Source organism: Clarias gariepinus, chromosome 27, assembly GCF_024256425.1.
Source record: "Clarias gariepinus isolate MV-2021 ecotype Netherlands chromosome 27, CGAR_prim_01v2, whole genome shotgun sequence".
In the NCBI taxonomy this organism is placed as follows: Eukaryota; Metazoa; Chordata; class Actinopteri; order Siluriformes; family Clariidae; genus Clarias; species Clarias gariepinus.
Window position 1 is genome coordinate 19,937,819 of NC_071126.1, and position 11,862 is coordinate 19,949,680.

The 11,862-nt window shown below is 40.4% G+C and overlaps 1 protein-coding gene across 3 annotated transcripts; it reads left to right on the forward strand.

Moving 5' to 3' along the window:
• Positions 1 to 1,901: 1,901 nt before the first annotated feature.
• On the forward strand, positions 1,902 to 11,494 carry LOC128515188 (ankyrin repeat and SOCS box protein 2-like). Of its 3 annotated transcripts, none has more exons than XM_053489254.1 (8): positions 1,902 to 1,989; positions 4,257 to 4,591; positions 4,737 to 4,895; positions 5,087 to 5,332; positions 5,743 to 5,914; positions 7,972 to 8,509; positions 8,590 to 8,743; positions 10,847 to 11,494. In XM_053489254.1, exons 2-8 carry the CDS (start codon positions 4,405 to 4,407, stop codon positions 10,990 to 10,992), a joined length of 1,602 nt encoding a protein of 533 aa, XP_053345229.1. In that variant the 5' UTR covers positions 1,902 to 1,989; positions 4,257 to 4,404; the 3' UTR covers positions 10,993 to 11,494. The 3 variants fall into 3 exon arrangements, with proteins under 3 accessions (XP_053345229.1, XP_053345231.1, XP_053345230.1); XM_053489256.1 differs by having other exon boundaries at positions 4,740 to 4,895; XM_053489255.1 differs by having other exon boundaries at positions 4,262 to 4,591.
• The last annotated feature ends 368 nt before the right edge of the window (positions 11,495 to 11,862 follow it).

An 11,862-nucleotide genomic window follows, 5' to 3' on the forward strand; every position in this document is an offset into this window, starting at 1 on the left:
TCGCTTGGCCATTTACAGTATAAATATTCTGAAAACAATAATCTAAGTGTTGTGGTTTTAATTATAACTATAAATGATGAATGTAAAATACTAAATTTTTTCTAAAGGAAATTTATTTGAAATGTGAACATGTTATAAGATACACTCATGTGCCTTGTAGATAATAAGCTTCACCCTCCACACCAGTGTCTGTACAGGTTTGAATGAAAAAGGTAAGATGCCCACGCCATATAAGAAACTATATGACCATATATGGTAACAGGAAGTTACATTCCTTATTTGTGTATGTACCGTACGCTTTGCCATTAATAAACATTTAAACTATTGTGGTTTTAATTATAACTACAAATTATAAATGTAAATTGCAAACAGATTTAAAAAAAAAATAAAACAGATACATTTTTCTTAGGGAAATTTATTTGAAATGTGAACACCATGCAGGTAATAAGCTCCACCCATCACCCATCTGTGCAAAAATGTATTGGCACCCATTCTACCCAGTGTTCTTACATCCTCAGTACAGGATTGTTGAAATACCTTTCACCGCTGTACATGCGGATGATATTTACATAGGGCAGTATACAACTAAACACGTGTTACATTCAGAATGATTTCATGTTAACATGACCACAAAACTACCTCCTTGTATTTACTGTATAGACACATCAGGCGACAGATACAGTACTCCCCACCTGGAGCGTTATCCCTTGTTTCTCTTCAGTTACTAAAGGAGACGGGATGCCAGCTCGATTCCTAATTGTCATTCACACATTATGGGCAGTTTGGAAATGGCAGTAAGCTTAATCTTTGGGCTGTGGGAGGAACCCGGAGTACCTGGAAGAAACCTACCAAGTATGGGAATGAGGCGGGAATTGAACCCGGGTCCTGGTGATGTAAGGCACAGTGTTGACTACTATGACTCGATAGATAGATAAATAGATAGATAGACAGACAGACAGACAGACAGATAGGTAGGTAGGTAGATTGACTGATTGATTGATTGATTGATTGATTCTTTAAATTAAATACAAAACTTAAATTAAATACAAATACACTACAAAACCTGGAGTGGAGATGGGATTCGAAATCCTAACCATGGTGGTGCGAGGCATTTTTAATATTCATAGACATTTATAATACTTAGTTTTTATTATGACAGTTTTATTGTCAGTGTATTGGTCAGTACTGTAGCCTCGAACCTTCAGGGTCAAGGGTTTGATTCCCGACTCGTGTATGTATGTGTGGAATTGTCCCTGCGCTCAGTAAGTTTCCTCTGACAGTCCAAAAGCATGCAGGGTAGACTGACTGGCATTTCCAAAATACCCATAGTTAGTGTGTGTGTGTGTGTGTGTATGTGTGTGTGTGTGTGTGTATGTGTGTGTGTGTGTGTGCACTTTGTTGGATGCCCTCCACAGGATTAGTTGTAAAGAAAGAATGTATAAAGTCTAATTCCTTTTTACTTATTTTATTTGTGTTTGTAATGATTGGAATGCAATAACCAGGTTCTATATAAAACCTAAATAAATTATTATAGTGAATCTTTATCGAATAATATTTATATATTTATATTATATAGACTCTATATACTGTATCTCAGTATTATGTACAGAGAGAATTTAACAGATATGTACTGTAGTTAGTAAATAAAGTTCAGCACTGCTCAGGTCGTTGTCGTCTGCCGGGTGTCTCAGGAATGTGAAGACTTGCCGAAGATATTTATAGGCGTCTCTACATGTCAGCAGAGGCCGATGCCATGTTATGTGTAAACATGAACCACGCTGGGGTTCGGGATCCTGGCTGTTTTCCTGCTCCTCACAGGCAAGACCACCGAGTCATCATTTTGTGTGTCACCGAAACCCTGAGACAAATATTCCATAATCATGCACACGGTCAAGGGCAAACTCCGAGACGAGGCAGATCAGAGGCAGATCAGAGGCAAGTGTTTTACAGCAAACCTGCAGCTCAGGACCTCAGGTGCCGTGGAAACAGGTAGGAACTTCTTCCCGGCATGCCCTGCACCACACAATATGCTTTATCTATGTCTTAATTTATTGTAATGATGAGATCACAGGTCTCATGGAAATGTTTTGTTCCACAATCAGCACTTATACATTCCTTTAGGTCATAAAAGTAATAAAAAAATAAATAAAATCCACTATTTCTACAAATACATTTATGTAGTTACATTAAATGTATTTTTAATTAGTACCCTAATATACTTCTTTTTATCTTTACTCATTCGGGAATTAAAGACACACTGTTGAAATGCATAAATGTATTCAAATAAATAAATAAATAAATAAATAAATAAATAATAAATATTTCAAAATAACTGCTTAAAATATTCAAATTAAGCAAGCAAACATGCTTTATTGTTTTTAACTAATTAATTGTATCAATGAACTCTATGTGCATGTGTGACTGGTGTGTGTTTTGCATTGTTTTTATATGTTTCATTTATTTTATAAATGTCCTCAAATAAATGGCGCAACATTATGTTTTGGATAAAAGTAAATAACATTTGATGATCTCATTACAGTAACACCGGTCAGTGGGTGGGGTATAGTGAAGGCTTTAATGTATTGGAAGCAGGAAAAAATGCACAGGTTTAAGGATCTGAGCAACTGTAACAAAGACCAAGTTGTGATGTCTAGACGATGGGGTCAGAGCAACTCCAAAACTGCAGCTCTTGTAGGATGTTCCTGGAGTGCAGGGGTGAGGACATACCACAACTGATCACTCACTCACTCACTCACCATCTATACCGTTTTATCCTGTATTTAGGGTCGCAGGGACCAGGGACCTGGAGCCCATCCCAGGAGGCTTAGGGCACAAGGAAGGGTACACCCTGGACAGAGTGCCAATCCATCGCAGGGCACACACACACTCACATACTCCAGGCAATTTGGGAATGCCAATTAGCCTAACCTGCATATTTTTGGACTGTGGAGTACGGAGAAGACCCACCAAGCACCAAGCACTGTAGTCCAACTAGAGACTGTGGAGGCCAAAAAGTGACCATTTATTCTCAAGACCATAGTAGGTCAACATTCACACATTTAGGAATTGCAATTAACTAGCTTAGCTTTAGCTTTCTTAAAATGCTACGGTGAATAACGTTAATTTATATGCTAATGTTACCTTGCATTTGATGGAACTCCGTCATCCATGTTATCCCATGTCAACTCCTACTCCTACTTTCTTGTGACATACAGTATTAAACTACAGTGATTCCTTTTAGCTGGTTAGCTAAAGTGATGCTAGCACACAGCTAACAGTTTAACACTTGCAATGGAGCTGTCACTCAAAGGAGCGAGTGTGATAAAGTTATCAGGAATTCATGTTCTCCAGAACACTCAGTAAAACCTAAAAAAAGGCCTGCAGAAACTTGTTCAGGGCCAAATGCTCAGTGATCTCCTCAACAGATAACCTGTCAGGCTGCAGCCAGCAGAGTGTAACGAGGAGCAGTGCATCAACCTGGCTTCTGGGAGAGGTGGTCAGATGGTATGTCTACTGGTGGAAGGTAGGCCCTATGTGCCGCTCCACTAATAGTTTAGAGATAATTGTTGGTCAGCTGGTCTTCTGAAGACCCCATACAGCTGAAAAGCAGAATAACCCATCTCAACATCACTTTCCAGAGTGGGAGAACCTCTGGGTACTGAGTGGTGTCTACCAGAACAAGGTCGTACTTATGGGCCCAGGATGACTTGGGTTGGCTGGAGAACACCCCATTATCTCAATTATTTGCTTGACAGATGATGCAGGCCCATCAAAAAAGGCCTGCAGAAACAATGTTCAGGGCCAAATGCTCAGTGATCTCCTCAACAGATAACTTGTCAGGCTGGAGCCAGCAGAGTGTAATGAGAAGCAGTGCATCAACCTGATTTCTGGGAGAGGTGGTCGGATGGTACTGTATGTCTACTGGTGATAGGTAGGCCCTATGTGCCTTGGCAAAGATAATTGGGGGTGAGACCAAGCATCATTGGCCATTTCTCCTCATCAGGTAAAAGCTCATTAAGCACTGGGTGTCAGAGGTTGGGAAGAATGGTCATAGTGATCTCCTTTGCCTGCAGCCACCAAGATTGTTCTTGTGTGATAGTCTGCTGTGGCAGAATCACCTGAGGCGGGTGCAAGAGGTACTTGTCCAGGGTGGGGTTGCAGTCAAGAACAAGAGGTGGACTGGCTTAGATACCCTGATAATGTGTGTGTGACCATGCTAATTTTCTTGCACTGTCTTATCATTGTTATTAGGGCAGAACAGAAAAGCCTCTCCAGCTTTTGGATGATATCTTAGCAGGATCATGTAAACAGCATCAGGAAGAGGAGTGTGTCTTAATGGCCTCCATCTCATCTTCCTGACATCATCAAGTTACATCAAGTAAAGCCTACGGTGACCTCTGACCTATGATCGACATGGATGATGATGAGCTGCTGTCGGCCGTGTGGGACGGAGATGTGAAGACAGTGAGAAACCTTCTGATGTGTGAACAAGCACCAAGGAAGCTCCTGAAGACGGATTCCAATGGCTGGACTGTAGTCCACGAGGCGAGTTATTCCGGCCAGACAGAGTGCCTGAAACTGCTGCTTTCAGGTGAGGAGGCGTTAATGGGGTCAGACATTTTTTTCCAGGAAGTCAAATAAAACTTCATCAGCCTATCAGCGCATCCTGTCTGGATGTGGTCAGCATGAAGCCTCCACTAGCAACGCCTTCTCTTCTCATGCTGTATTTTCTTCAGCAGCTGTCCCTGAGATGATTAACTCCCGAACCTCTACACACCAGACTCCTGTCATTCTCGCTGTGTCCCGGGGGCATTTACCTTGCGTGGAGTATCTTTTGGAAATAGGAGCAGATCCTGGAATTCCCACCATAACCAAGGAGACACCTCTTTATGAAGGTTATGACTTTAATTACTTTATTCAACAATTATTGTCCATATTTTACAGCATTTGGATTTGATGTCTACACACATCAGATAAAAAATTGTATGATATGTTAATATAATATTAATAATTTTATCATATTATTATCATAATATCAATGTATAACATATAGCAATGAATTTAATATTATATTCCCTCTCCACAGCGTGTGCCACGCGAAATGTTCAGATGGTGCATCTCCTGGTAAAAAATGGAGCAGATGCCAATCAGAAGTGTTTGGACGGATGGACAGCTCTGCATGAGTCAGTGTCGCAGAACGATCTGGAGATCTGTAAGGTTTTAGTGGAGCATGGAGCTGAGATCAGCTCTCGCAACATCTACGGAGTCACACCGCTCTTTCTCGCTGCTCAGTGCGGATGCCTGGAGCCTCTGAGGTTCTTTATCACAAAGGGTTTGTAAACTCACAGGTTCCACCACAGCATTGAGGAATTGCTGCTACACAGTGGCGTAGTGGTTAGCACTCTGGTTTGATTTGTGTGTGTGGAGTTTGCATGTTCTCCCCGTGCTTGGTGGGTTTCCTCCGGGTACTCCGGTTTCCTCCCACAGTCCAAAGACATGCAGATTAGGCTAATCGGCGTTCCCTAATTGCCGGCAGTGTGTAAATGACTGTGTGTGACTGTTGACCAAAGGTCCTACCACTGTTGTAAAATGGAAATAAATACAATGGTAATCACCACTGGCCTCCACGGCCCCTAGTTGGACTACAGAGGCTCCTAGATGGATGGAATGATTATAATGCATTATGAATGGAAATGAATCATTTTCAGAGTGATAACAGAACCCTGTTTTGTGCTTGTGCAGGAGCTGATGTAAACAGCGAGGCAAAAGATGGAGCCACGCCGTTGTATGAAGCCTGCAGGAACGATCACACAGACATAGCGGAGTATCTTCTATCTCAAAGTGCTGACGCTAACAGACCGGGAAAGGACGGACTTTTACCTCTTCATATAGCAGCAAAACATGGGAATGACAGGTACAGTATCAGGGCCAACAACAACCACACAAACATGCCGAGACGTCAGCAGAGGAGCCGTACATGTCCGTGATCGAATTATGATTACTGAATTTGATTCTTAGTATAACAGAATAATTCTATATTTATAAAGTCATAATAAAAAAAAATCTACTTTAATGTCTTTATCTATAAAAAAAGAAATGGGGTGTGAATGTGAATGTATGGGTAAAAAACAGGTTCCTTCTCGATGGTTCTCATTTATTAGACCCACTATTTCAAACTTTTTAATAGAAAACTTTATTATTTGATGAAATGGTGGCTGATAAACGTTTTATTATTATCATTAATTATTAAAAAAAAATATTTAAAAATTAGGATAACAATCAAACATAAATAAATACGATCATATCAACATTTTGGATCATTTTTATAAAAGAGTGTCGGTTGTTTACATTTGATATAAAATTATGATTTTTACTTCAGCTCTGAGGAAGATTTTTAATAAGTGATATTACAGTATCGCAGCATCTTAATAACAATGTATTAATAAATACTAAATAAATATGTTAGTATGCGATGAACACTGCACTGCTCAGGGAGTTCAGCCACATGAAGTGTGATTTTAAACCACATGGAGCGAAACTACCCTATTCTAAGGGAACTAAGAATGATGTAGGGAACAAGTGAACGATGGGTCATCACTTTCCACAGCGGTAGCGACAGATATCCGAGATGTCTATGTTACTATGGTAACGCATGGAGGAAGTGACACCTGTGCTGGTGACGGTGCAGGGTGTTTTGAATAGTAGACTTTTGTCTGAGGAAGTTCTCTTTAAAGCAACATTTCCTGCACAGGGAGCACGGAGTAGGGAGCCTCCTTTAAAGTACACCCTGGAATGGAACACAGCCCAGGACATAAATAACATAACTTTTTAGGGAGCTATGCAAGAACACCTGAAACACAAGACAGTGAGACACAAAATCAACACAACTATCCTTCAACACAAAGTCACTACACAAACACAGAAGAGCCCATGAGGGCGCACTCACAGTAGCATGCCACAAGGGGGCGACCCTGACGCTTTCTCCTAAAAACTATACAGTACTTAAGAATTATCCACAAACAAAAGTGTTTCAGTACTACTAAGTTTATCAAAAAATTTAAATAAAAAAGTCTGGAAGTAAAACTGTAATAAATAAATAAAATGTAGTAATCATAGCATTTACAGCACCATATTTATTGATTGTAATACATACGGAATGGCAGCACGGTGGCGTAGTGGCTAGCACTGTCGCCTTGCACCTCCAGTGTTTACATGTTCCCTCTGTGCTTGGTGGGTTTCCTCCGGGTACTCTGGTTCCTCTCACCTTTCAAAGACATGCAGATTAGGCTAATTGGCGTTCCCAAATTTCCCAAAGTGTGTAAATGTTGACCAGACGTCCTACCACCATTGTCCTCACCAATCTACAGTCCCTAAGACAACAGAGGATCCTAAATGAATGGATGGATGGATGTTTGGATGGATGGATGGATGGATGTTTGGATGGATGGATGGATGGATGGATGGATGTTTGGATGGATGGATGGATGGATGGATGGACGTTTGGATGGATGGATGGATGGATGGATGAATGGACGTTTGGATGGATGGATGGATGGATGGATGGATGGATGGATGGACGTTTGGATGGATGGATGGACGTTTGGATGGATGGATGGATGGATGGATGGATGGATGGATGGATGGATGGACGTTTGGATGGATGGATGGATGGATGGACGTTTGGATGGATGGATGGATGGATGGATGGATGGATGCTAAATAGATTTGATTTATGTTCAAAATATTTTTATTTGCTCAAGTTTGTTCCTTGTATTTGGGGAACATGATCAATATCTAAATTATTTAAAATGACTGAACCACTGTTTACAGTCATGATATTTATTTTTAGTTCATTAACAGTTTAGTGGAAAGAAAAGTTGTATATTTAATAATAATAAAAACACCAAAAAAAAAAACTTAAATATTACCTCTTATTGAGTAAGGTTGAATCGCCTTTATCTTGCTGCTCAGAATCATCTCCAAACTGATCCTGATCACGAGCGTGACTGAAATCCAGCGCAGTGGCATCAGCCCGGTTCATCTCTCAGCCGAGAGCAATGAGGACGGAGCTCTGGAGCTCCTGATCCACTCCGGCTTTGACGTCAACTTCCTGCTGGCTCCGGACCGTTCCCGCATGTATGAAGACCGTCGTGTTTCAGCTCTCTACTTTGCAGTAGAGAACAGGAACGTCGAGGCTGCCTGTATGCTTCTGGACGCCGGCGCTGATCCGAACCTGGACCCGTTCAACGTCCTGCTGCTGGCTGTGAGGCAGGGTCACGTACGCATGGTGAGCTTACTGCTGGAGCACGGAGCTAACGTAAACGCTAGCCTCCCTACACACCCCAGCACGTTCCCGGCCTGCGTGATGCTCAGCGTGAGGAACATTACCATGATGAAGTGTCTGATGGACCACGGCTGTGACGCAGAAGCGTGTTTTCAGTGTGAATATGGAGCTGAGGAACATCCCACCTACACCAGGAGCGAGATGGAAACACGTCCATGTCTGCAGGTATTAATGACATGGAAATATAATTGAACCGTAAAAATTGTGGTTAATTTCTAGATGTTTTTTCTGTTTTTCTCACGCAGTTCTGTGAGATGATCTCAGCTTGGCCGGTGCGTCACTGCACAGGACCCGTCGTTAACCTGCTCCTGGATTACGTCACGCATGTAACACTGTGTTCCAGACTCAGTAAACTCCTGGAGGGCGATGGTTCCTGGATGCATATCAAAGACAGATCAAGTTCGTATGTCCAAATTAATGCACGGCATGGTGCAAAAGTTAGCATCCCCCGAAAATTCACATTGGTATTACTGTAATTAACTTTAAAAGTCAAATTTGCTGAACTACAAATCAGAAACTAACATCACTGTATAGAGTTTGTTCTGTACACTAACCCACAGATATACAGTAGAGAACATGAGTATTAACTCCCTGGATGGAGCGACTTCAAGTAGCCAGATGGTTCTTGTCTTCATCTCAGAGTATCTGAACTACAAATCTGGATGAAGACTTAAAAAGATAACGTCTGTGATGGTGTGTGTGTTATGCTAGCTTGCTTTCTGCCTTCTATATACAGTATGACCTTGACACCTATAGTGTGTGGACCAAAGGTCAAATGAGTAAGAACTAAAGCTTTTTTAAATGCTCATGTACATGTGGAATTAGAAAGGAGGCTGTATGTGAGAGTCGTATCAAATGGATCATTTTGGTGACTCTTGCCTCTCAAACCTGATCCCGGAGCAAACTGTCCGTTTCCCTCCAAAAATCTAGCACGCATCTAAAACCATGAGGGTGAGTCAAAAATTATTTGCATTATGGCTGTACAATTTCTTTTAATTTTTTTTTAGAAAAGACAGATACATAATTTTTTCGACATAACCTCTTTGCTTTTCAATACACTTTGTCCATCTGTCGTTAAGCTTTCGTTTTCCCTCAATATAAATGTTTTTTGGCTGAGCTGTGAGCCAAGGATCCACTGCTGTCCTCACGTCTTCATCGGAAGTGAACCTTCGTCTTCGTAGTTCTGCTTTCAGGAGACCACACAGGTGAGAGTCTGATGGAGTGAGATCAGGACTATAGAGAGGACGCTTTAACACCTCAGAGCGTCGACAGTGTGGACAGAAGAGTGTGGACGTGCATCGTCACGTGAGATCACGACGCCCTCGGATATCAGTCCTCTGTGTTTAATCAGAAGTTCAGTCTTCAGCTCTTCAATAAGCGTCTCACTGAGCAACGATTGTTGAACGTTTTTTTCCTGATGATGTTCCAATACTTCCGGCCCGGGAGAACAGTTAGCATTGATGAATTTTCCAGCTGATGGTCGACTTTTGAACTTTTTTCTCGCCGGTGATTAAGGAAGTTTCTGTTCCAGACTCTGCCGTTTACTCTCAGACTCTCATCACCAGTAATGATTCTTGTTAATAAACTTTAACCTTCTGTAGAGTATCGCTCCCACACAAAAAAACTGAAGTGTCCGCTGTTGCTTGCACTGCAGTTACAGATGGACTGATGTAACACGTTCACACCTGCAGAAGCGAAAGGGAGACACACAGAGTGCTGATAATTTTTGACTCACCCTTGTTTGATACCCTAACAATTCGGGGCGGATATTTATTTGGCTCCTTGAGTTGTAAAGTAAGATTAGTAAATTATAGTAAAGATGAAAGATAAAAGAAGTGTTTAGATTTGAATGCATTGCAATTTAATCTGAATGGAAAACAAACCTTACAGCATTATAATGCTTGAACTTTACAGCACTGCAGTTTATCATGGTTGTGTATTCACACATGTGACATTGTCACTCCCAACACATTCATAATCGACAATTCCCTTCATGACCTCCAGAGTTATTTTTAATTGATGCCTTATAGCATCAATTTTCTCTTTGCCTGTTGGAATGATTTCCTGTGTACGGTGCAACTGTCTGGTGTGTTGCATGACTCATAATTCCTATATTATCCTGTTTGCTTGCTTAGACAGTTGTTGTGTTTTTTTTAACACTTATTTATTTATTATTTTTTAATTACCATAATTCAACAAATCAAACATCTGACTCATTATTGAAATCATATTTTGGTTCTCAATTAAAGTTTTAAAGGGTTTTATTTCTGAATTCTTTTTTTTTTAAATGACACATTATGGCCATGTTAACAGTATTTATTTATTTATTTATTTATTTTTATTAACACTGCAGTGAGATTTTAATCAAACTCTCTTCACTCCATCAAACAAGTGACGTACTACACAATACACTAACTGTAATTCTAGTAGGACGTGATTCCCAACACTGTACAGATTCCCCAGAACAATTAACCACCTTATTTTATTTCTCTTCCTCTTCAGCGCTTCCTCCGAGTCTGATGCAGCTGTGCAGAGTCAGAATCCGACAGTTAGCAGGAAGGAAAAGGCTCAAAGACATCAGCAACCTTCCAGGAAGATTAATCAGCTTCCTTAACTACAACGTGCGGTGTGAAGAAATCATACTTTAAACTCCTGATCCAGACCTCGAAGCACCGACACTGGAGACTCCTTCCACACGTTACACAAACATCTCCGACAATAGTGTGTTAATAATTATAAACCTGCGCCACTCTCAGAACTGCTGTTAAAGAAAATGATTTGGCGCCTTCTGACCAATCAGAATGCAGAATTCGACAGTACTGTGGTGTTACAGATAATAATGCAAAGTGAAGTGCTTTATAATACTTAATCAGCTCATATACAGTGTTTTTGTTAGATTTTAAACTAGTATCACTATACTCTAATAGATTTTAGAGTGTGTGTGTGTGTGTGTGATATTATTTTGACCACATGATGGTGCTAGTGTTATGATAAAAGAGATGTAAACATGGTGTACAGTACACTTGTGTGTATTAATGTTAGAAAATAATCTATATTTTATTATTTATATTAAAACAAATGAATACAGCAATAACATAATTATTAATCCTTTAACTATATAAACACATTTACTTTCTACACATGGCTACATCAGGGATTTATATCGTGTACATTTGTGTTCCTGTTTTAATAAAATTAAACAAAGCTGAATTGTTTTTGACTTAAATATTAATTTTCACAAATTCTGCTGCTTCAGTGTTTTTAGATCTTTGTGTCAGATGTTACTCTGGTATATAGTAGAATTATGAGCATTACATAAGTGTAACGCTTTTATTAACAATTACAAAGAGTCAGTATTTGTAGGGTTGTCCCTCATTTTTTCAAGATCTCTGTAATTCGCCTCGGCATGCTGTCAATTAACTTCTGGGCCCTGACTGATGGTGCAGCCCATTCCTCCACAATCAGTGCTTGGAGTTTGTCAGAATTTGTGGGGTTTTGTTCGTCCACCTGCTTGTTGA

Coding starts and splice junctions, on each gene's coding strand:
- LOC128515188 (XM_053489254.1), top strand. CDS start 4,405: ATGATCGACATGGATGATGATGAGCTGCTGTCGGCCGTGTGGGACGGA. Junction 4,592..4,736: donor CCTGAAACTGCTGCTTTCAG/GTGAGGAGGCGT, acceptor TATTTTCTTCAG/CAGCTGTCCCTGAGATGATT. Junction 8,744..10,846: donor GCATATCAAAGACAGATCAA/GTTCGTATGTCC, acceptor CTTCCTCTTCAG/CGCTTCCTCCGAGTCTGATG.